This window comes from Stenella coeruleoalba (assembly GCF_951394435.1).
Source record: "Stenella coeruleoalba genome assembly, chromosome: 2".
In the NCBI taxonomy this organism is placed as follows: Eukaryota; Metazoa; Chordata; class Mammalia; order Artiodactyla; family Delphinidae; genus Stenella; species Stenella coeruleoalba.
In genome coordinates this window covers 38,881,020-38,905,296 of record NC_137147.1, presented here as the reverse complement: position 1 = coordinate 38,905,296, position 24,277 = coordinate 38,881,020, and the positions used below count along the sequence as shown (strand labels likewise).

The window sequence follows — 24,277 nt, the reverse complement described above, 5'->3', positions numbered from 1 at the left end:
CAAAACTACAATGAGATATCATCTCACACCAGTCAGAATGGCCATCATCAAAAAATCTAGAAACAATAAATGCTGGAGAGGGTGTGGAGAAAAGGGAACCCTCTTACACTGTTGGTGGGAATGTAAATTGATACAGCCACTGTGGAGAACAGTATGGAGGTTCCTTAAAAAGCTGCAAATAGAACTACCATATGACCCAGCAATCCCACTACTGGGCATATACCCTGAGAAAACCATAATTCAAAAAGAGTCATGTACCAAAATGTTCATTGCAGCTCTAGTTACAATAGCCCAGAGATGGAAACAACCTAAGTGTCCATCATCGGATGAATGGATAAAGAAGATGTGGCACATATATACAATGGAATATTACTCAGCCATAAAAAGAGACGAAATTGAGCTATTTGTAATGAGGTGGATAGACCTAGAGTCTGTCATACAGAGTGAAGTAAGTCAGAAAGAGAGAGACAAATACCGTATGCTAACACATATATATGGAATTTAAGGGAAAATAAATAAATAAATTTATATTTTTATTAATTATTGAAGCATTTGTTTTATTTCTAATAGTATGTTAGACACTAAGGGGACAGACTAGAGAAGAATGAGTTAAGACTACACATTTTTTGAAGATGTTAGAGAAGTCACAGCTGCATAAACCCATTTAGAAAATGTAAGTAAGAAAAATATTAGAAGGTAAACTGCATGGCAGTTAAGAATATGGATGGAACAAGGGACATTATTATACCCAGGGCAACATTTCTTACTCAGTGGTGCCAGGCTTGTTCAGTTGGTTCAATGCCTAAAATTGAGGTGTTTTTTGTGGCACCCCATGAAATTTTAATGTATTTATTTTCATCATGAATCAGGGATCATTTTACCAGTGGAAAGTATAGCTAGATTGTATAAGCCATATAACAGTCACAGCCATGAGTATGCATGTCCATGACAAAACAGGCTGAGGAAAGAAGCATGATTAGCAATGCCCATATTTCTTTGTTAATATTCATTTGTGTTATTGCCTGTTTGTGCTTGCAGCATATATGTGATAACAGGCATCCAAAGCCTAGAAACTGTATGGGAAAAATGGAACATTTAGCAAATTTCCCATTAATTTTTCTGCAAATGGAGAAAAGTTATTTATTACCTGATTTTCAGGGACATTATTGGGAGCTACTTTTCTGATATATGCATACCACCACTGAATAGCTGATGTACAAATTGTGTGAGTTTTTTTTGGAATATGGATTTTATGCTTGTATTATTTTTTTTCTGAAAAAGCTGTTACTTAGCTAAGTGAATATTTTCAGTCTATTTCTTTTCAGTTGTCATGATATATTTGGATATATTTACTGTGAATTTGATGCTGAAGAAACTTTGAAACTATGTATGGAAATTATCTGTGTAGCTTGACTGGGCTACAGTTGAGTTTTATCTCAAGATAAAACAACTTTGGAAATTGCCTTGAGGATGATTTGCAGCGTGGAGTTGGCAGCGTGGAGTTGGAAGATGAGGGAATGAACTGAACAACTAGAAATCCAGAAACTCACAACACCTGCAAATCACAAGATCTGTTCACTGTCTTTCTTAGCCTTGGTTACATATCCCAGTCCCTTCATTTTAGTATCCATGGCAATGGGATTTTTTTTCTTTTGTCTTCCTAATCAGAACATTTGTAAATTATAATGTTGATTCACATTTGCTTGTAAGGATTCATGGGGGGTGATAGAGAACTATTGGAGGTTGGAGAAAAGAAAGAAAGAACAAGCATTCTGGTTTTATGTTTTCTGTACATGTGCAGAAATTTAATTATCAGGTCACCTCATTCTCAGCAGAGTAAATTACAGTCTTGGTCATTAATTTGTATGTAAATGCCACTGTTGTAGGAAAACAACACAACACTTGAGTCCTATCAAGAGATGCCCTTGAAGGAACTCTCTTGCACTGTTGGTGGGAATGTAAATTGATACAGCCACTATTGAGAACAGTATGGAGATTCCTTACAAAACTAAAAATAGAACTACCATACGACCCAGCAATCCCACTACTGGACATATACCCTGAGAAAGCCATAATTCAAAAAGAGACATGTACCACAATGTTCAGTGCAGCTCTATTTACAATAGCCAGGACATGGAAGCAGCCTAAGTGTCCATTGACAGATGAATGGATAAAGGTGTGGCACATATGTACGATGGAATATTACTCAGCCATAAAAAGAAACGAAATTGAGTTATTTGTGGTGAGGTGGATGGACCTAGAGTCTGTCATACAGAGTGAAGTAAGTCAGAAAGAGAAAGACAAATACTGTATGCTAACACATATATATGGAATCTAAAAAAAAAACAAAAAATGGTTCTGAAGAACCTAGGGGCAGGACAGGAATAAAGATGCAGATGTAGAGAATGGGCTTGAAGACACAGGGAGTGGGAAGGGTAAGCTGGGACGAAGTGAGAGAGTGGCATGGACATATATACACTACCAAATGTAAAATAGATAGCTAGTGGGAAGCAACTGCATAGCACTGGGAGATCAGCTCGGTGCTTTGTGACCACCTAGAGGGGTGAGATATGGAAGGTGGGAGGGAGACGCAAGAGGGAGGAGATATGGGGGTATATGTATATGTATAGCTGATTCACTTTGTTATAAAGCAGAAACTAACACACCATTGTAAAGCAATTATACTCCAATAAAGCTGTTAAAAAAAAAAAAAAGGAGATGTCCTTGTAGGAGGCATACAAATTAGCAGAGCTTAAAATAGTCAGGTAAGTAAATGGTTTAGTACTGCTCTTGTTCAGGTGAACCTTGTTGGAGTGATCAAACAGCTTAGAGTAATTTTCAAAGCCAAGTGTTCAGAAAACATTTGTATTTGAGAGAGTCCAAATAGTGAGAAATGAAGGCCCAATGAGTACAGATACAGGTCTTGCTCAGAATGCTACCTGTACTGAAGGCTTTTTGTGATCTCCATAGTCAGACCTAATCACTGTACCCCTCAATGCTTTCATGATGCCTCTTTTCGTATCCTGGATGAGTTTGGCCTGGTAGGGAAGAGAAATAAGCTTCAACGTGGCTAAAGTAGCCCTTGTTACAGGACTGTTCACTTAGGTGATTAGCTATACAGATTTCTGTCCAGAGAAGCCAGGAAAATTTGGGGCTGATTTAGCAAACACCTGGCTCCTGGAGATAAAAATGGTGGGCTGAGTGTGGCAGCAGGGGAGTCCAGGCTGTGTCAGTACTGTCTGTCTTCAGGGCTATTTAGGTTTAACTTCAGTTTGTGGCTGGTGGCTGTTGGGAATAGGGTATAGTAACTAGAGGCACAGAGGTGTCAGACCAGAGCTAAATTGTGGGTGACATTCAAGGTTTATCTAGGAGCTCAGAATATAAATCAGAAAGCCAGGAGAAACTTCCCAGGTGCACACAGTGGGAATCAGAGAGACACTCCGTTTGGTGGGCAGTCTGGTCCTCAGACTTCTTCTCTCTGGCTAGAGCAGGAGGACGAGTTCTAGACTTCCTTGGTTTCCAGTCTTCTCAACTGCACAGAAATGGCTCAAGGCTGGGAATATTTGAATCAATAAGGGGAGGACAGAACTTCAGTGCGTTGCAGTGAGGGAGAGAGAGAAGGCTGTCATGGGAACCAGCTTTACTTCAATTCACTTTTTAAAAGCGTTATTGTGGTACAGTGGCATACAGTAAACCGCACACATATGCAGTATACAGTTTGGCGACTTTGACATATTATACTTGTGAAACCATCATCACAAGCAAGAAAACAAACATCTACATCATTCTAAAAGTTTCCTCACGACCTTTGTAATCCATCCTTCTCTCTAACCTCCCCTCGCCCCTGCAGGCAACCACTGATCTATTTTCTGTCGCAATATATTATTTTCAGTTTTCTAGAATATTATATAAATGGAATTATATAATGTGTACTCTTTTTTGACTGCTTTTTCCCGCTACTCAGCTTAATGCTTTTGAGGTTCGTCCATGTTGTTGGAGGTATAAATAGTTCAGTCCTCTTGACTGCTGGCTAGTATTCCATCGTATTGATATACCATTATTTGTTTATCCATCTACCTGTTGCCACACTTTTGGCTTGGTTTCAGATTCTGGCTATTAAAATATAAGCCTATAAGAACACTTGTGTGAAAGTCTTTGGGTGGACATGTGCTTTTTTTCCCCCTCTTGGGAAAAATATCTAGCAGTGGAGTGGCTGGGTTAAATGATCAAATGTCTGCTTAAATTTTTAAGAAACCAGCAAAGCAGTTTTACCGTTTGTATTCCTACCAGGAGTGTACAAGAGCTCCAGATCTTTACTTCCTTGCAGTCAGTTTTGAAAAATTTTATTGGTATAATATTTTGGTATTAATTTGTATTCCTCTGATGATTACTGATGTTGAGTATCTTTTCATTTGCTTATAAGCCATTTGTTTGTACATATTAGTTTGTGAAGCACGTGCTTGAAATTTTTTATTGGGTTCTTTGTATTGACTTATATTATTATCAAGTTGTAAAAGATCTTTCTGTATTCTGGATACAAGTCTTTTTTTTTAACATCTTTATTGCAGTATAATTGCTTTACAATGGTGTGTTGGTTTCTGCTTTATAACAAAGTGAATCAGCTATACATATATCCCCATATCTCCTCCCTCTTGCATCTCCCTCCCACCATCCCTATCCCACCCCTCTAGATAGTCACAAAGCACCAAGCTGATCTCCCTGTGCTATGCACCTATTTCCCGCTAGCTATCTATTTTACATTTGGTACTATATATAAGTCCATGCCACTCTCCCACTTCGTCCCAGCTTACCCTTCCCCCTCCCCATGTCCTCAAGTCCATTTTCTACATCTGTGTCTTTATTCCTAACCTGCCCCTAGCTTCTTCAGAACCTTTTTTTTTTTTTAGATTCCATATATATGTGTTAGCATACAGTATTTATTTTTCTCTTTCTGACTTACTTCACTCTGTATGACAGACTCTAGGTCCATCCACCTCACTACAAATAACTCAATTTCATTTCCTTTATGGCTGAGTAATATTCCATTGTATATATATATGTCACATCTTCTTTATCCATTCATCTGTCAATGGACTCTTAGGTTGCTTCCATGTCCTGGCTATTGTAAATAGAGCTGCAGTGAACATTGTGGTAAATGATGCTTTTTGAATTATGGTTTTCTCAGGGTATATGCCCAGTAGTAGGATTGCTGGGTCATATGGTAGTTCTATTTGTAGTTTTTTAAGGAACCTCCATACTGTTCTCCATAGTGGCTGTATCAATTCACATTCCCACCAGCAGTGCAAGAGGGCTCCGTTTTCTCTGCACCCTCTCCAACATTTATTGTTTGTAGATTTTTTGATGGTCCAATTCTCACTGGTGTGAGGTGATATCTCATGGTAGTTTTGATTTGCATTTCTATAATGATTAGTGATGTTGAGCATCCTTTCATGTGTTTGTTGGCAATCTATATATCTTCCTTGGAGAAATGTCTATTTAGGTCTTCTGCCCATGTTTGGATTGGGTTGTTTCTTTTTTTGATATTGAGCTGCATGTAAATTTTGGAGATGAATCCTTTGTCAGTTGTTTGATTTGCAAATATTTTCTCCCATTCTGAGGGTTGTCTTTTCGTCTTGTTTATGGTTTCCTTTGCTGTGCAAAAGCTTCTAAGTTCATTAGGTCCCATTTGTTTATTTTTGCTTTTATTTCTATTTCTCTAGGAGGTGGATCAAAAAGGATCTTGCTGTGATTTATGTCATAGAGTGTTCTGCCTATGTTTTCATCTAAGAGTTTTATAGAGTCTGGCCTAACATTTAGGTCTTTAATCCATTTTGAGTTTATTCTTGTGTTTGGTGTTAGGAAGTGTTCTAATTTCATTCTTTTACATGTAGCTGTCCAGTTTTCCCAGCACCACTTATTGAAGAGGTTGTCTTTTCTCCATTGTATATTCTTGCCTCCTTTATCAAAAATAAGGTGACCAGGGCTTCCCTGGTGGCACAGTGGTTGGGAATCCGCCTGCCGATGCAGGGGGCATGGGTTCGTGCCCTGGTCCGGGAGGATCCCACATGCCGCGGAGCGGCTGGGCCCGTGGGCCATGGCCGCTGAGCCTGCGCGTCCGGAGCCTGTGGTCCGCAATGGGTGAGGCTGCAACAGTGAGAGGCCCGCATAACACACACACACACACACACAAAATAAGGTGACCATATGTGCGTGGGTTTCTGGGCTTTCTATCCTGTTCCATTGATCTATATTTTTGTTTTTGTGCCAGTACCATACTGTCTTGATAACTGTAGCTTTGTAGTATAGTCTGAAGTCCGGGAACCTGATTCCTCCAGCTCCATTTTTCTTTCTCAAGATTGCTTTGTCTATTCGGGGTCTTTTGTGTTTCCATACAAATTGTGAAATTTTTTGTTCTACTTCTGTGAAAAATGCCATTGGTAGTTTGATAGGGATTGCATTGAATCTGTAGATTGCTTTGGGTAGTATAGTCATTTTCACAATGTTTATTCTTCCAATCCAAGAACATGGTGTATCTCTCCATCTGTTTGTATCATCTTTAATTTCTTGCATCAGTGTCTTATTGTTTTCTGCATACAGGTCTTTTGTCTCCATAGGTGGGTTTATTCCTAGGTATTTTATTCTTTCAGTTGCAGTGGTAAATGGGAGTGTTTCCTTAATTTCTCTTTCACATTTTTCATCATTAGTGTATAGGAATGCAAGAGATTTCTGTGCATTAATTTTGTATCCTGCTACTTTACCACATTCATTCATTAGTTCTAGTAGTTTTCTGGTAGCATCTTTAGGATCCTCTATGTATAGTATCTTGTTATCTGCAAACAGTGACACCTTTACTTCTTTTCTGATTTGGATTCCTTTTATTTCTTTTTCTTCTCTGATTGCTGTGGCTAAAACTTCAAAACTATGTTGAATAATAGTGGTGAGAGTGGGCAACCTTGTCTTGTCCTGATCTTAGAGGAAATGGTTTCAATTTTACACCATTGAGAATGATGTTGGCTGTGGGTTTGTCATATATGGCCTTTATTATGTTAAGGTAAGTTCCCTCTGTGCCTACTTTCTGGAGGGTTTTTATCATAAATGGCTGTCGAATTGTGTTGAAAGCTTTTTCTGCATCTATTGAGATGATCATATGGTTTTTCAACTTTAGTTTCAACTTTAGTATGGTTTATCACATTGATTGATTTGTGCATATTGTAGAATCCTTGCATTCCTGGGATAAACCCCACTTGATCATGATGTATGATCCTTTTAATGTGCTGTTGGATTCTGCTTGCTAGTATTTTGTTGAGGATTTTTGCATCTATGTTCATCAGTGATATTGGCCTGTAATTTTCTTTCTTTGTGGCATCTTTGTCTGTTTTTGGTATCAGGGTGATGGTGGCCTTGTAGAATGAGACTGGGAGTGTTCCCCCCTCTGCTATAATTTGGAAGAGTTTGAGAAAGATAGGTGTTAGCTCTTCTCTAAATGTTTGATAGAATTCGCCTGTGAAGCCATCTGGTCCTGGGCTTTTGTTTGTTGGAAGATTTTTAATCACAGTCTCAATTTCAGTGCTTGCGATTGGTCTGTTTATATTTTCTATTTCTTCCTGGTTCAGTCTTGGAAGGTTGTGCTTTTCTAAGAATTTGTCCATTTCTTCCAGGTTGTCCATTTTATTGGCATATAGTTGCTTGTAGTAATCTCTCATGACCCTTTGTATTTCTGCAGTGTCAATTGTTACTTCTGCATTTTGATTTCTAATTCTATTGATATGAGGCTTCTCCCTTTTTTTCTTGATGAGTCTGGCTAATGGTTTATCAATTTTGTTTATCTTCTCAAAGAACCAGCTTTAGTTTTATTTATCTTTACTATTTTTTCCTTCATTTCTTTTTCATTTATTTCTGATTTGATCTTAATGATTTCTTTCCTTCTGCTAACTTTGGAGTTTTTGGTTCTTCTTTCTCTAATTGCTTTAGGTGTAAGGTTAGGTTGTTTATTTGAGATGTTTCTTGTTTCTTGAGGTAGGATTGTATTGCTATAAACTTCCCTCTTAGAACTGCTTTTGCTGCATCCCATAGGTTTTGGGTCGTGATGTTTTCATTGTCATTTGTTTCTAGGTATTTTTTGATTTCCTCTTTGATTTCTTCAGTGATCTCTTGGTTATTAAGTGGTGTATTATTTAGCCTCCATGTGTTTGTATTTTTTACAGATTTTTTCCTGTAATTGATATCTAGTCTCAGAGCATTGTGGTTGGAAAAGATACTTGGTATGACTTCGGTTTTCTTAAATTTACCAGGCCAAGATATGGAGGATGTTCCATGAGCACTTGAGAAGAAAGTGTATGCCTTTGTTTTTGGATAGAATGTCCTATAAATATCAATTAAGTCCATCTTGTTTAATGTATCATTTAAAGCTTGTGTTTCCTTATTTATTTTCATTTTGGGTGATCTGTCCATTGGTGAAAGTGGGGTGTTAAAGTCCCCTACTATGGTTGTGTTACTGTTGATTTCCCCTTTTATGGCTGTTAGCATTTGCCTTATGAATTGAGGTGCTCCTATGTTGGGTGTATAAATATTTACAATTGTTATATCTTTTTCTTGGATTGATCCCTTGATCATTATGTAGTGTCCTTCTTTGTCTCTTGTAATAGTCTTTATTTTAAAGTCTACTTTGTCTGATATGAGAATTGCTACTCCAGCTTTCTTTTGGTTTCCATTTGCATGGAATATCTTTTTCCCTCCCCTCACTTTCAATGTGTATGTGTTCCTAGGTCTGAAGTGGGTCTCTTGTAGCTAGCATATATACAGGTCTTGTTTTTGTATCCATTCAGCCAGTCTATGTCTTTTGGTTGGAGCATTTAATCCATTTATGTATAAGGTAATTATCGATAGGTATGTTCCTGTTACCATTTTCATAATTGTTTTGGTTTTGTTATTATAGGTCTTTTCCTTCTCTTGTGTTTCCTGCCTAGAGAAGGTCCTTTAGCATTTGTTGTAAAGCTGGTTTGGTGGTGCTGAATTCTCTTAGCTTTTGCTTGTCTGTAAAGGTTTTAATTTCTCCATCGAATCTGAATGAGATCCTTGCTGTGTATGGTAATCTTGGTTGTAGGTTTTTCCCTTTCATCACTTTAAATATGTCTTGCCACTCCCTTCTGGCTTGCAGAGTTTCTGCTGAAAGATCTGCTCTTAACCTTATGGGGATTCCCTTGTATGTTATTTGTTGTTTTTCCCTTACTGCTTTTAATATTTTTTCTTTGTATTTAATTTTTGATAGTTTGATTAATATGTGTCCTGGCATGTGTCTCCTTGGACTTATCCTGTATGGGACTCTCTGCACTTCCTGGACTTGATTGACTATTTCCTTTCCCATATTAGGGAAGTTTTCAACTATAATCTCTTCAAATATTTTCTCAGTCCCTTTCTTTTTCTCTTCTTCTTCTGGGACCCCTATAATTTGAATGTTGTTGCATTTAATGTTGTCCCAGAGGTCTCTAAGACTGTACTCAATTCTTTTCATTCTTTTTTCTTTCTTCTGCTCTGCGGTAGTTATTTCCACTATTTTATCTTCCAGGTCACTTATCCATTCTTCTGCCTCAGTTATTCTGCTATTGATTCCTTCTAGAGAATTTTTTATTTCATTTATTGTGTTGTTCATCAATGTTTGTTTGCTCTTTAGTTCTTCTAGGTCCTTGTTAAACATTTCTAGTATTTTCTCCATTGTATTTCTAAGATTTTGGATCATCTTTCCTATCATTACTCTGAATTCTTTTTCAGGTAGACTACCTATTTCCTCTTCATTTGTTTGGTCTGGTGGGTTTTTACGTTGCTCTTTCATCTGCTATGTGTTTCTCTATCGTCTCATTTTGCTTAACTTACTGTGTATTGGGTCTCCTTTTTGCAGGCTGCAGGTTCGTAGTTCCCATTGTTTTTGGTGTCTGCCCCTAGTGGCTAAGGTTGGTCCAGTGGGTTGTGTAGGCTTCCTGGTGGAGGGAAGTAGTACCTGTGTTCTGATGGTTGAGGCTGGATCTTGTCTTTCTGGTGGGCAGGACCATGTCCAGTGGTGTGTTTTGGGGTTCTGTGACCTTATTATGATTTTAGGCAGCCTCTCTGCTAATGGGTGGGGTTGTGTTCCTGTCTTGCTAGTTGTTTGGCATAGGGTGTCCAGCACTGTAGCTTGCTGGTTTTTGAGGGGAGCTGGGTCTTAGCATTGAGATGGAGATCTCTGGGAGAGCTTTTGCCATTTGATATTACATGGAGCTGGGAGGTCTCTGGTGGACCAATGTCTTGAACTTGGCTCTCCCACCTCAGAGGCACAGGCCTGACACCTGGCCGGAGCACCAAGACCCTATCAGCCCAATGGCATTATATTGTTTCTCTGTCTTTTATCTCTTGCCTCTCTGAGCCACAACATTCTGTGGAATCCAGAATTATATTATCACAACCCAACTTCCCTTTGTTCAAGTGGTACGCATTGCAGTTCTCAGACTTCCCTTTTCCTTCACTCTTTACTGTCAGGGTTATGTACTGGAAGTCTTTATTTCTTTCAGCTTGGGCCTCTCGGTGCCTCTTTCTCCTTCCAGCCTGTTCTCATGCCTTTCTCATCACCTGCTGAGGCCTTTTTCTTTTCCTTTGTGCTTAGTCTAGTGTTACTTGCTCAAGGGTACTGAGTGCAGAGGCCTGGCACCAGGCACTTCAGAACAGAGTTCCTGGTGCCTGGATACAAGTCTTTTATCTGACATGTGTGTAAAAACTTGCCCTCAGTCTATGTCTTGCCTTTTCATTTCTTAATATCTTCAATGAGGAAAAGTTTTAAATTTTGATGTTTAATTCAGCAGCTTTTTTTCTTTTATGGTTCATGCTCTTATATATCTTAAGGTTGCAAAAATTTCTCCTATGTTTTTTCCCCAGGAGTTTTATAAAGTTTTACAATTTGATCTATGATTAATTTTTACACCCACACACATAAGGTAAGGGTTGATGTTCCATATTAATATCAATTTTGCTCAAGCATCCTTTTTTAAAAGATTTTAATTTCCTTTTTTAAAAGATTTTCCTTTCTTAAAAGATTTTAATTTCCTTTTTTAAAAGATTTTAATTTAATTGCAGAAGCAATTTTGAATTGCTTTGCCACTTTTGTATAAAAAATGGACCATATTTATGTGGTGCTATTTCTGGACTCACTTCTATTCTACTGATTTATTAGTTTACCTTTTTGCCAATAGCAAATTGTCCTGATTAGCGTACCTGTATCATAAGTCTTTAGAGCAGGTAGGTTGGTACTCCCACTTTGTTCTTTTTAAAAATTATTTTGAATATTCTTTTTTAAAAATTTATTTATTTATTTATTTGTTTGTTTATTTTTGGCTGCGTTGGGTCTTCATTGCTGCACGTGGGCTCCTTCTAGTTGCAATGAGTGGGGGCCACTCCTCGCCACGATGCGCAGGCTTCTCATTGTGGTGGCTTCTCTTGTTGCAGAGCATGGGCTCCAGTAGTTGTGGCTCACAGGCTCCGGAGCGCAGGCCCAGCAGTTTTGGTGTGCAGGCTTAGCTGCACAGCACGTGGGATCCTCCCAGAAGAGGGCTTGAACCCACGTCCCCTGCATTGGCAGTCAGATTCCCAACCACTGCACCACCAGGGAAGTCCCTGTTTTGAATACTATAAGTCCTTTATTTCCTTATACATTTTGGAGTCTGATTGTCAAATTTTACAAAATATCTGCTTGGATATTGATTTAGATTGCATTAAAACAATAGACTAATTTGGGGAAATTAATATCTTAACAATACTGAGACTTCTCTATTTTTTCTCAGAAATACTGCTTTTAGTGTGGTAGGTTTGAATGCCTCTTGTTAAACTAACTCTTAAGTATTAATGTATTTTCATCTTTTGAGAACAGAATTAAAATTTTAAAAAATTTCCATTTGTCATCAGAATATAGAAGTGTAATTGATTTTTATATAATGACTTTACTAAATTCATTAAGTAGTCTCATCATTGATGTTAGCTATAGAGTTTTAGTAGATTCTCCCTCTTTTCAGATTGTTGAATATCCCTAGTAAGCTGAGATTTTTTTGTTTTATTTTAATCAGAAATTGATGTTGGATATTGTTACTTTTTGTGTGCCTGTTGAAATGATTGGGTTTTTTTATTGTGTTAATTTGATGAATTATATCAATTGATTTTAGTATTTTAAACCAACTTTGCATTTCTAGGATAAACCTTATGTGGCCATAATGTATGATCCTTTTAATACATTACTGGATTTCATTTGTTAATGTTTTGCTAAGGATTTTTTGTAACTATGATATATGGGATATAGGTGTAAAATTTTCTATTTTTGTGATGTCATTGTCAGGTGTTTTTATTAGGATTATGCTGGCCTCATAAAATGAGTTGAGAAATGTTCTCTCTTCCTCTACTTTCTGTAAGAGTTATGTAGGTATTGGTATTATTTGACATTCATAGAACTCTGTACCCCAAAACTGCAGAATGCTCTTTCTTTTCAAGTCCACATTATCACAGTGAACTATATGTTGAGTTATAATGTAAATCTATATACTTACTGATTTTTTTCTTAGTTGCTCTATCCACTAACTGCAGAGAAGAGGGTGTTAAAATCTTCAGCTTTACTTTGAATTTTTCTGTTTCTCCTTTAAGTTCCATTAGTTTTTCCATCACGTATTTTGAAGCCCTGCTAATAGGTTCATACACACTTATAATTTTTATGTCTTGATGAGTTGATCACTTTATCATTATAAAATATCTTTCATCTCTGGTAAAACTCTTGTCTTGAAGTCTACTTTGGTATTAATACAACTGCATCAGCTTCTTTGTGCTTACAGTTTGCATAACTTATCTTTTTAATCCTTTTACTTTTAACCTGTCTGTGTATTTATATTTAAAGTGTGTCTCTTATGGTCATCACATAATTGGGTCTTGCTTGTTTATTCAGTCTGACAATCTTTACTTTCAAATGTGATATTTCATTTGCATTTAATGTATGGAAATTATTGGGTTTAAGTATGTCATTTTGCTGTTTTCTGTTGATATTTGTTGCCTCTGATTTTCATCTTCTGTTGCTCTTACTGCTTTACTTTTGTGTTAATCACCTATTATTTTACTATTCAATTTAAATTCCTCTATTAAATTTTTAGCTATACATATTTGGATTTTCTTTCTTCATGGCTGTTCTAGGAATTACATATACATCCTTAGTTTAATCATAGTCCGCTTTGAGTTAGTATTGTACCACTTCAGATTTACTCTTTGCTTTATGTCACAGCATTAACACCACTTTGCAACAGTATAAATCACTTACTTCCCCTCTCCTTTGTGTTATTCGTATCTCATGTTCTACTTTTCCACACTTTATCCATCCCCTGCCCCCATGCAATAGTATATAGATACTTTCTTCAGTTATCTTTCAGAAGAAGTAAAAGAAGAAAACATCAAATATTTTTTGTATTTACTCACATATTTACCTTTGCTATTATTGCTTTTCATTCCTTCCCTTAGATCTGAGATTCAGTTTGTTGCCAGTTCCCTTTCATTTGAAGAACTTCCTTTAACATTTCTTGAAATGCAGGTCTGATGAGTTCTCTTTGCATTTATATAAAATTGTGGTTATTTTATATTCCTTTCTGAAGGATGATTTCTCTGGATATAGAATTCAGCGTTGACAGTTTTTTTTTTTTCTTTCAGTACTTAAACATGTCATTCTATTGTGTTCTGGCTTCCAATGTCTCTGAGAGAAGACAGTTTTCTTTGTATTATTATTTTCCTGTATGCAATGCATTTTTCCTTCTCTTCTTACTTTCGGGTATTTTGTTTAATCTTTGATTTCTAGCTAGCTGATGGTGATGTGCCTAGTTGTAGAACTTTTGAACTAGATTACTAAAATGTTTGAATCTGTATGCTGATTTTTCACCAAATTTGGGAGATTCTCAGCCATTGTTTTTCAAATATTTTTCTTCCACATGAACTTAGCTCAAACACTTGGCTAAAACCTGAACTATGAAAGCATGGGGGAGAGTCCTTTTGTTTTGTTCTTTCCTCCTTGGACTCCAGTTACACATATTTCAGACAACTTGATGTGTTATCCTTGTTCACTGAGGTTTTGTTTATTTTCTTTCCAAAGGTTGTATGTTCTTCAGATTGATTACTTTTTACTGAGCTCCTTCAAAGTTCATGGCCATCTCCAATCTGCTACAAAACCAATTGGCTGAATTTTTTAACTTCGAAGATTTTATTTTCAATTCTAAGTTTATTTAGTTTTTTAAATATTATTTTCATTTCTCTACTGAAATTATCCTTATTTATATTCATTACAATCACCTTTTCCTTTGATTATTTGAACTTATTTATAATAGGTACTTCAAAGATGTTGTCTTTTGCATCCAACATCTGAGTCATCGTGGGGCTAGTTTCAATTGAATGCTTTTTTTCCTTGATGATTCACATTTTTCTTGTTACTTTGTATGTCTAGTGACTTTTGACTGTGCACTGGACATTATGGATGAAATGTTGTAGAGGTAATAGATTCTTTCATTTTCTTATAAAGAATATTGCTTTTTGTTTTAGCCCACAGTGAAATTACTAGTTGATTCCTTTGACTATATTGGTTTTATAGCTTGTTATGCTGGGCATATTTCAGTTTTAGTCTTATTTCTAATGTTGACCCTTCTAAAGTTTTAATGGAAAACCTGGGGTGTCTTCCAAGCCCCTCTACCTTGGCCAGATTCAATCTCCTAACTCAGTCCCTACTGAGGTAGGCTTAAACCAAAATGTCTAATCAAATTTTTAGCCCACTAGCTGTTACTTTTTCTAGGTTTCTTGGACTCTTCCCCCATGCTTTCATAGTTCAGGTTTTAGCCAAGTGTTTGAGCTAAGTTCATATGCAGACTTTGGGGCTCCCTCTCTGTGGTTTCCTCTTTTCTGGGGTTTCCTTCTCCATTTCCAGCTTCTCTGGATTGCCTTGAATTCTGTCCTCTGACACCTCGAGTCAATAATGCTTGTGATTTCTGCCTGAGTCCTTGATGCCCTGTGCCTCATAGACTTAGGAATACTTTCAGCAGAAAAGTAGTTTAACCATGGATCTCATCCGGTGAAATTTCCTTCTTTAAAAATACTCGGGGCTTCCCTGGTGGCGCAGTGGTTGAGAGTCCGCCTGCCGATGCAGGGGACGCGGGTTTGTGCCCCGGTCCGGGAAGGTCCCACATGCCGCGGAGAGGCTTGGCCCGTGAGCCATGGCCGCTGAGCCTGCACGTCCGGAGCCTGTGCTCCGCAACGGGAGAGGCCACGGCAGTGAGAGGCCCACGTACCGCAAAAAAAAAAAAAAAAATCGATCCCCTCCAGTTTCTGCCTGCTCCTGCTCACTCCCTATGCCTTCAAATAGTTGGTTTAAATTTTTTTCATGAATTCATAAGTGTTATTAAGTTAGTTCAAGTCTCTTACTCTGCTGTTATCATAACTGGAATCCTCAATATTGTAACTTACTTTTCCCTAGTGTAGTGATCTTTATGTTACTAATTTTAGTAAAATATTTTCTGTCTGACTAACTCATATTTAAGTATTACAAGTGCTGTCTCTTTGTTCATATATGAAATAAAGTTGTCAAAACATCTCATACAAGGTGTAGGGTGACAAAACAAGTGTGCATCGGAGAACCAGATTGTAATCCTTCCTCTGCCACTAACTAGCTACTTGACATATAGTTATGTGCCTTAAGTAGTCTCAGCCTTAGTCTCTATTCTGTAGAATGAGAGAGTTGGGCTATATCAATGTTTTTCAAACTTAAAAAAAAAGTCAGGACTCTTATTTTTTTCCCAACAGAATCTTATAAAAATATAAACTGTCTTAAAGCAAAACAGCCCTGATTGTACAGGGTGTATAGCTCAACCTGCTCAGTGCAACTACCCACATCTCCACTTTTACTGTGGGTGGCATTGAAGCTCCTTTGTGGAAACCCAGACCTCCACAAAGCATAGTCTGAAAAAAATCAAGGCTGATGATTTATAAAAATCTTTTCCCATCCTGCCTGAGTCCAAGAATGGTTGGATTATGCATCTAAAAATGTGACCATTTTTTTTTAGGATCTAACAGGGGCAGTTGTCAACCTTTGACGCTCCCTTCTGCTTTTTCACTTTAACCAACTTTTTTTTTTTTTAACATCTTTATTGCTTTACAATGGTGTGTTAGTTCCTGCCGTATAACAAAGTGAATCAGCTATACATATACATATCTCCCCATATCTCCTCCCTCTTGCTTCTCCCTCCCACCCTCCCTATCTCACCCTAACCAACTTCTTGTTCTTATTTCTATCCTTATCCAACCACCCTAGGCAGACATTTGCCGTGGGTATTTGAGAAATCTGGTATATTAGGGATTCCTGCAATTGTAGCTAAAAGTGGCACCCAGGTACCGTACCACCGAGCACAGCCCACCCCCGCCTGTCTCTACAACCCATCTATAAGATATGAGCAGTACTTCCCTGCACCTGATTGCTCCTGTGTGGGTGGGAAGGAATTAATAAGCTTGGATCTTCACTGAGTGTGTATAAAGTCTTTCTCCATCTGTAAAATAGCAGCAGTCAGGCTTAAGAAATCCTCTCTTTGCATCACCAGTTGGTGGTTTTGTTGCCTTAAAAGAAGCAACAAAATGAGCAGGTGTTGAGCACTGCCCACATCCAGACAGCATTGCCAACTCTCACAGAGTGCTCCACCTCTAGGCTTGGAAAAAAGTAGAGTGAGGGAAGGAAGGTGATACAACCCACATTTTCAGCTTAATTTTCTCCTATTCCAGCCCTTGTTTCTTTCATCCTTTCCCTACAGCAGCTCTAATGATGAGTTTGCAAGTCAGACCCTGCGAGAACAGGCATTCTTCCCTTTGCATGTAAATGCGAGGCTTCCTAGAAGGGTTTCCACATAGGGCACTGCCATGATGAGGCATAATAACAATCGTTAACATATTTAGCCTATCATATGTCAGGCATATACTAAGTACCTTTACATGGTTTATCCCATTTAGTCCTCTCAACAACTTTAAGAAATAAGGAATAGCAAAATAAGGACCCTGAAGTTCAGAAAGATTAAGGAACTTGCTTAGATCTCAGACCAGCGAATGGAAGATCCCAGATTCAAACTGAGGTAGCTTGACTCCAGATTCTGCACTCTTAACCACCCTAGCCTTCACTGATGTTAGACTGACAGGCAGTTTCTGTGGCACTGGGGTCCCGCCTTCCTGTCTCTTAATTGTGGAAGATGAAGATGGCATTTCCTCTGCCCCTGTTTACCAGAAAAAAAAATTCACTAAAAATCAGAGGGAGGCATGTTCCGATGGCACTGCTGCAGAGACTTGATACTGATAGGTCTACAGATAACTCTCTTTTTCTGTCAAAGTCATGAACTTCCTGCCAGTGCAAGAAGCCCACAGTGGCAACTCAGTAGTGTGTGAACAGAGGGATGGAGCTGGATGGCTATGCATCAGAAAGATTGCAGAGCATCTGACTTCTCTTCGGTGGTAGCTACTGAGGGGGTGTCTAAGATCTCCTGCATTCTGTGATTGAGTGAAATGCACAATCTCAACTTCAAGATGTATTCACATCCATGACGTTTGTGCAACTTTTTCTCTGTTGTTTTAGCAAGATAATTAGATAAAGAGATTAAGTGTTTTGTTTTGTTTTGTTTTGTTTTTTCGGGTACATGGGCCTCTCACTGTTGCGGCCTCTCCCGTTGCGGAGCACAGGCTCCGTACGTGCAGGCTTAGTGGCCATGGCTCACGGGCCCAGCCGCTCCGCGGCATGTGGGATCTTCCTGAACGGGGGCACGAACCCGTGTCCCCTGCATCAGCAGGCGGACTCTCAACCACTGGGCCACCAGGGAAGCCCAGAGGTGAAGATTTTATTACAAATTTCCATCATGCTCTTTCCCAAATGCATATCTTGAAAGGGGTTTGAACTTGGTATTTATACAGTGTTTCAGAAAGTACTATCTTATGTCTGAAATAAGTGCTACAACTTAGATGAGACTTTGTGATTTTCAAAGATTTATGTTGAATGAAATGCAGATCAGCTATTTAGTTGTTGACACAGACTCTTACAAGGCAAGTAGCATCTGGGATCTTTCAAAAAGGTAGGAGTCAGAATTTAAATTTGAGAAAATAACCGACCAGTGAGAGCGCTTGGAAAATAATGTGGCAAAACCATTGACCTGGAAACCTGGAGACCTCCGTTTGGTCCTGGCTTGGTATAACCATGGGCAAATCAGTTTGCCTCTTTGGGCTTTGGTTTCTTTTCGTGAAAATGAGGGAACGGATAGATGCTCATGGAAATCCTTTCTAGCCCAACTTATGTGATTTTATCGTCTTAGTGACCAAACGCAGTTGTATAGATTTTAACCTGGATTTTCTTCCTTGAAGAAGCAGATGGTACAGGGAGCATAATGTAGTCATTAATAATATTGACTTTGGAGCAAGACCACCTGGGTTTGAATCTTGGTTCCACTATTTATTAACTGTTATGACTGTGGCAAATTACTAACCTCATGGTGCCTCAGTTTTCCCATCCACAGAATGGGGATAATAAAGTATTGACTTCACTGGGTTATTGTAAGGAGTAAGTAAGTTATCATATGTAAGATTCTAGAACAGTGCCTGGAACATGATAAGTGCTTTATATGGGATTGTTTTTATTGTTATAATAGCACCACTATTGATTTCTGTTGCTGCTCAGTGGTTTCTAGGAGAGATGGTAGGTTTCCTTTTTAAACAGAGAATTCCCTGAGATCTTTGGGGACTCAGGTTTAGCATAACATGTGCAGTTGCATTTATAATCCCACGAGGAGCAATGGGCCAGTTATACTGCAGCCTGAGTGTGTTCACTCTCACATGGACTGACTCTTCTTCCCACTGCTCTTTTCTTCTCACAAAGGAAGCAACCTCTTGGCAGATTTCAGGGTGGAAATGGTAGAACCCTCTCTCACCTCACTCTGAAAAGTAAGCCAGATATGGCTCTCGTGTCCTGATGCAATGATGTTTGATGATATGTGCAGTGACTAAGAACAGAGATTCTGTGTTCAAGTCCCAGCTTTGTTACTTTGCTAACTTTGTTGCCTAGGGCAAGTCACTTAACCTCTCTACGCCTCTGTTTCCTGTCTCTAAAATGGGAAGAATAATAATCATCCCTACTTCATGGTGTTGCTGTGATGATTAAATGGGATAATATATGCGAAGTACCCAGAAGGTGCCTGGCATATAGTATATGTTTAGTAAATGGGAAGCATTATAATCACTGTTATGATTCTTATATCGAGTGAGGAGAATATGTGCTCTGTGGCTGATCAGTGACTCACTGAAAAAAAATCAAGGACTACATGCTGGTAAATGAGTGAATTCTAGTTCCTGATTTTATACATGAGGAAATACCCATGGACTAACTCACTTAATTTAAAATTGAGGACTTTTGACTATTTACATTTTTAAAAACTGGCCTAGTAATACAAATGGAATGGAATATCAGAGTTGGAAAAAGTGCCAATGGATGTCTAATCCAGCCACTTCACAATGCATGTATCTCCCAGGTGCTTAGCTGGTCCTATACTCTAAAGGTGGAGAGAGTTTAGTTTTGGTCCCGTTCGTCTCTGGGTATCTTCCATATGTGATGGTCCATCCGATGCCAGAGCACTATGCCCAGCACGTTGAGACGTGAGGAGACTGTCCATTGTAATGGCATTCTGTTGAGACAGCAATGGAATCTTTTCTAACACTTAGCTTTTCAGGTCCTACCATGGGGCTGGTCACAGCCAACAGTAGAATTGAGTGAGCTGAAAACAAGATTATGCTCTTATGTTCAGGGATCAGCTGCTCCATAAAAGAGAGAAACAGATTGAATGTTGGTGCCTGTCAGGTAGAACGTTTGGAGTCGGAGAATTTAGATCTAGAAAAGATCTGGGAAATTATCCAGACATTAAAAGTGAAGGTATTTCTTCCACAAATGAAGAAACAGGGTCAGAGAGGTTAAGAGACTTGGCCACATAGACTCAGCTAGCTAATGTGAGCACAGAGAATAAGAGTTCTTTCTGCCATCTCTCTCCCATTCTCTGGCAGAGTGTTTAGAAACGTGGTCTCTAGAGACAGGCTGACTTGATTCAAATCTTGATTCTCCCCTTCCTGGCAGTACGATCTTCAGCCAGTTGTAGACTTTTCTCTGCCTCAATTTTCGTACTTGGAAAATGGGAACAGTAATAGGGGTTTTGTGTGAGATATGTGTAAGGCGCTTAGGACAGCGCCTGGCACATGAAAAGCATTCAGTCTGTTATAATTACTAATTTCCAAAGAGCCTCAGGAAAATCAACTCTTAAGCCAGAGAATAAATGTTTTGGCCAGGCTGGTGTTTAAAGTATTTTCTCTCACTTAAAGTATTGCTTTTTAATTTCTTCTTAGCCTCTGATTCAGAAGTGATCTTCAGGACCCATCTGTGAATTAACACCCATATCCTTCCCAGGAGCCACTGTGTGACTTTTGGATGGAAAGAGTAAATCTTTAAAAAATAATTCCCCATTATTTATCGTTTCCAAATCTCACTCAGCAAATGTTTACAGAGTAGCCTGCCACGCGCCTGGCACAGAGATAATGCCTGGAGGGATGCAAAGGTGGGCAGTCTGATGTGCGCCTTACCTTCAGGGTGTGTACAGGTTAGGTGGAATGGGCAGCAATTAAATAGGTAATTCTGCCACAGAGCTGGAGGGAGCACTGACAGGACAGGACAGGGAGTGATTTCACAGCATGTGGAAGGAGCCTTAAATCCCTAAACTTGATTTAAGGGGTCAAGGAAGGACTCTCTGGAGGAAATGATGTCTATGCTGAGACCTGAATGGTGAGCTAGATTCTGGACGAGTCTAGACGGGGCTGGAAAAGCATATTCCAGGCACAGGAAAGCATGTGTGAGTGTTGTTGGGGAGCGGGGAGGAGCGCTCAGGGTTTTGGGAGAAAATACTGGCCATTCACCAATCTATTCAACATTTAACAAGTGTTTATTAAGTACTTACTATGCAGCAGGCATTGCTTTACATACCACAGAGACATCAGTTAACAAAACAGGTGATGTCTTTATTTTCATGGAAGTTATGGGGGAGAAGAAAGAAAGAAAGAAAGAAAGGTGGTAGGTACTGGGAACAGAGCTGCTTCAGGTAGGAGGATGGTCAGAGAAGTGTTTAGGTTGAAGTGACAGTCAAGCTGAGACCTCCGTGGTGAGAGGAGCCAGCCAGGTAAACACCTGCGGGAGGGGGAGTTTCAGGTGGAAGGAGCAGCACAGGCAAGGGCAGAACTGATCATGATCACGGCCTGCTGGAGAAACAAAGAGGACAGAGCAGTGTGCTGGGGTGGGAAAAGTGGTGCGAATAATTTAAAGGGTGTTTGGGTTGAGTCATTGGTGCTGAGAAAGGCATTTCTAGTATAAACTAGTTATTTATTAACTTTTTAAACCCATACAGTGTGGTGTCACTTGTCAAAACTGGAAGTTTGGGGAAGATCTCAGTTGCTGATATCTCTTCTCTGAAGTGGGGCTTGGCTCTGTGTGTTTTAATAACTGAGGTGAGGCGAAGAGAGTATTTTCCGTCATCATTGACTAGAACTACACATAAGGCACAGGTGCAGATTGCTGTCCTGTTCACAGTCATGAGCACATGCCAGCAACATAACACATCAGCAGGGTGCCCAGCTCAGCAAGAGGGCTCATTATGTTAGTCAGGGGTGTCGCAGTAGTTTCTCTTGGTTCTAGCCGTGTACTTCTAATTACCTTCCTGAGCTTTCTTTTCCTGTTTCATTCCTGTGGACTCAAATTTGTGTTTCAGAAGTGCTTTGAGGGCTTCCCTGGTGGTGCAGTGGTTGAGAGTCCGCCTGCTGATGCAGGGGACGTGGGTTTGTGCCCAGGTCCGGGAAGATCCCACATGCCGCGGAGCGGCTGGGCCAGTGAGCCATGGCCGCTGAGCCTGCGCGTCCGGAGCCTGTGCTCCGCAACGGGAGAGGCCACAACAGTGGGAAGCCCACGTACCGCAAAAAAAAAAAAAAAAAAAAGTGCTTTGAATTCTTTCTACCCAGGTTCAGTCTGCTTTGATCCAGACTGATTGGCCATGTTCTTCTATCTCTCTGGATTATCTATCTCTGTTTTCTCATGGGCCCCGCAGGAGACTCATTGCTCTTGTTTGCTTCCAGTTAACACCTTTGGAGTTGATGAGAAGCTGCCCACATCTTCTGACAGCGACGAGGAGGTTATCAAACAATTTGAGATTTCTGTGCCCCGGTCCCAGAGTTTCCGCTCGGGAGCATCTGAGAAAGGAAAGCAGACAGGACTGGAGCATAAACCAAAACCCAGCCGCTGGCTTTCCACCCACGAAGAGGCCAGCACAGAAGTGTCTGCCTGCAAAGGTATTCTTTGCATCAAACCTTTCCTTTATCTAGACCCGGGATGTCTAATGGTAAGAACGTTTTTGAGTCACTGCACTTGCATCTAAGAGTCCAGAGAGGAAAAAGAAAAATAGGGCAGGACCCAGAGGCTGGGACAGGGCAAAAGGGCTGCTTCAAACCTCACAAGCAGCCTCGTTGCAGAGAGAAAGGATCAGACGTGCCAAAGTCTTGACCCCCACTTGTGGGATCCCTTCCTTTCTTGTAGGTTACTGCTTTGTACAGTTTGAACACTAACGACTATAACGGTATTTACCAAGCTTTGTAAAATCTTGTTGCCTTCTGACGAGGACAAAAATTTTACATAGCTGTCTGCTGACATTGCACTTCTGTGCCTTTCCTCCCATTTGGAAACGTAGAGTCTATTTTCCATATATCTATGTAACCTCAGATTTTTGAAGCCTTATTTTCGATAGTTTGTAATATTAAAACAGTAGGTGTGTTTTATCTTCCAAATAAAAATATGTGTTATAATAATATTAAATAACCTTTTTCAAACAACACATGCCTGGCACACCCTCCCTCATTCCCCGTAGTTTCTGGACCCCAGCCCGTGTGAGAATTCATGGGTCAGAGCAGGTTTTACGCCAGCCCCCATCTTCATCGTAAGTTTGCCTTTCACCAAGGGAGAGGAGGACACTCAGAGGTAGGGTGAGCACAGCCTGTGACTGCGGGTGGGCCTTGTCAAGGGTCCTTCTCCCTCCCCACCATGCACACAGAAGAACCTAGGAAAAGAACAGTATGATATTTCTTAGTGCTTTCCCCAGCGAAGGTCAGGCATCTCTCCAACTCCTTTATGTCCAGAACCCTGAATAGGCACAGGACGTTGGAACAGGGAAGGGTCTGTGAAGTGTATTTGGTAAAAAGCCAGAGAAAATGTCATACTGTCCACTGTAGTGACCTGGTCTAAATGACCTGGGTTCTCTAATCTTCTTCTTTCCATTGGGCCTGTGGTCCGTCCAACCAGTGGGGGCATAGTTGATCTTCCTTGTTTTTCAACACTTAGTAGTAGAAAGACAAAAAGGAGAGTGCAGGATTGAGAGAAGGTAACAGAGAAGAAATTTCTGATTTGGTGATGTGGATGAGGCAGGGGGAAAAGAGGAAAATTAATAAAAAGAACCCTATTTTTCAGCAGGAATATAATAATTTGCTGACCATCATGTAATTTTACTTATTGGCATGGGCCTACGTAACATTTTACTGCTCTCCTTTTTAGCCCCAGGTAAGCCAGGAGATGAACTCCCGATGTAACCAAAGCACAGTAGGAGTAGCTAATGGCCCTCTGTCATCTCCTCACCCCCTCTCCTGTTTTCTCTTTCTCTGCTGTTACATCACAGCATTCCTCTCTCTCCACTGAGACGGCAAATGTTAGCTAATGAAAGTTAATAGCAGCTGATCCCCTACAGTAGCTTGTTTAATTCTAAAGCTAATGGCCCCATTTCCCAGAAGCCCAAGTGTCTAGATTTTGATTTATACAAATGGCTGCTGTTCTGAGAGTTCTCACAAACACTCTAGCCCTCACCCTTCCTGGAATTAGCAACAACTTTTGTCATAACTGGTGCAATTCTGAAGTTTTTGACAGATGGTGATAGAAAGGCTAAATTTTTCTCTATCGGATGGAGGAAAATGTCCACTACATTCAATGAATTACCTGTAGATTTGGAAGAGAATCATCAGGATTTTCATAGGGATGATTAACTGTGTGCTAAATTTTAGGTTATCAAATGCCATGGAAATGTTAATGTAATTTTTATTGCATGATTTTTTTTTCTGTGTCCTTTTTTTTTTGTTCATCTTTAGATCAATGAATTTGCATCGGCAGTAAAGA

At 39.5% G+C, this 24,277-nt stretch overlaps 1 protein-coding gene across 9 annotated transcripts in view; it reads left to right on the top strand.

Moving 5' to 3' along the window:
* Nucleotides 1-24,277, top strand: part of SYT16 (synaptotagmin 16) — a 256,159-nt gene that overhangs the window by 190,838 nt on the left and 41,044 nt on the right. For 8 of the 9 annotated variants that reach the window (XM_079914264.1, XM_079914270.1, XM_079914269.1 and 5 more), the window contains one exon: nucleotides 22,201-22,413. The exons of the other annotated variant lie outside the window; for it this stretch is intronic. In XM_079914264.1, the coding sequence (XP_079770390.1) occupies nucleotides 22,201-22,413 (213 nt within the window). The remainder of the gene's footprint in view (nucleotides 1-22,200; nucleotides 22,414-24,277) is intronic. 9 annotated transcript variants of the gene reach the window in all.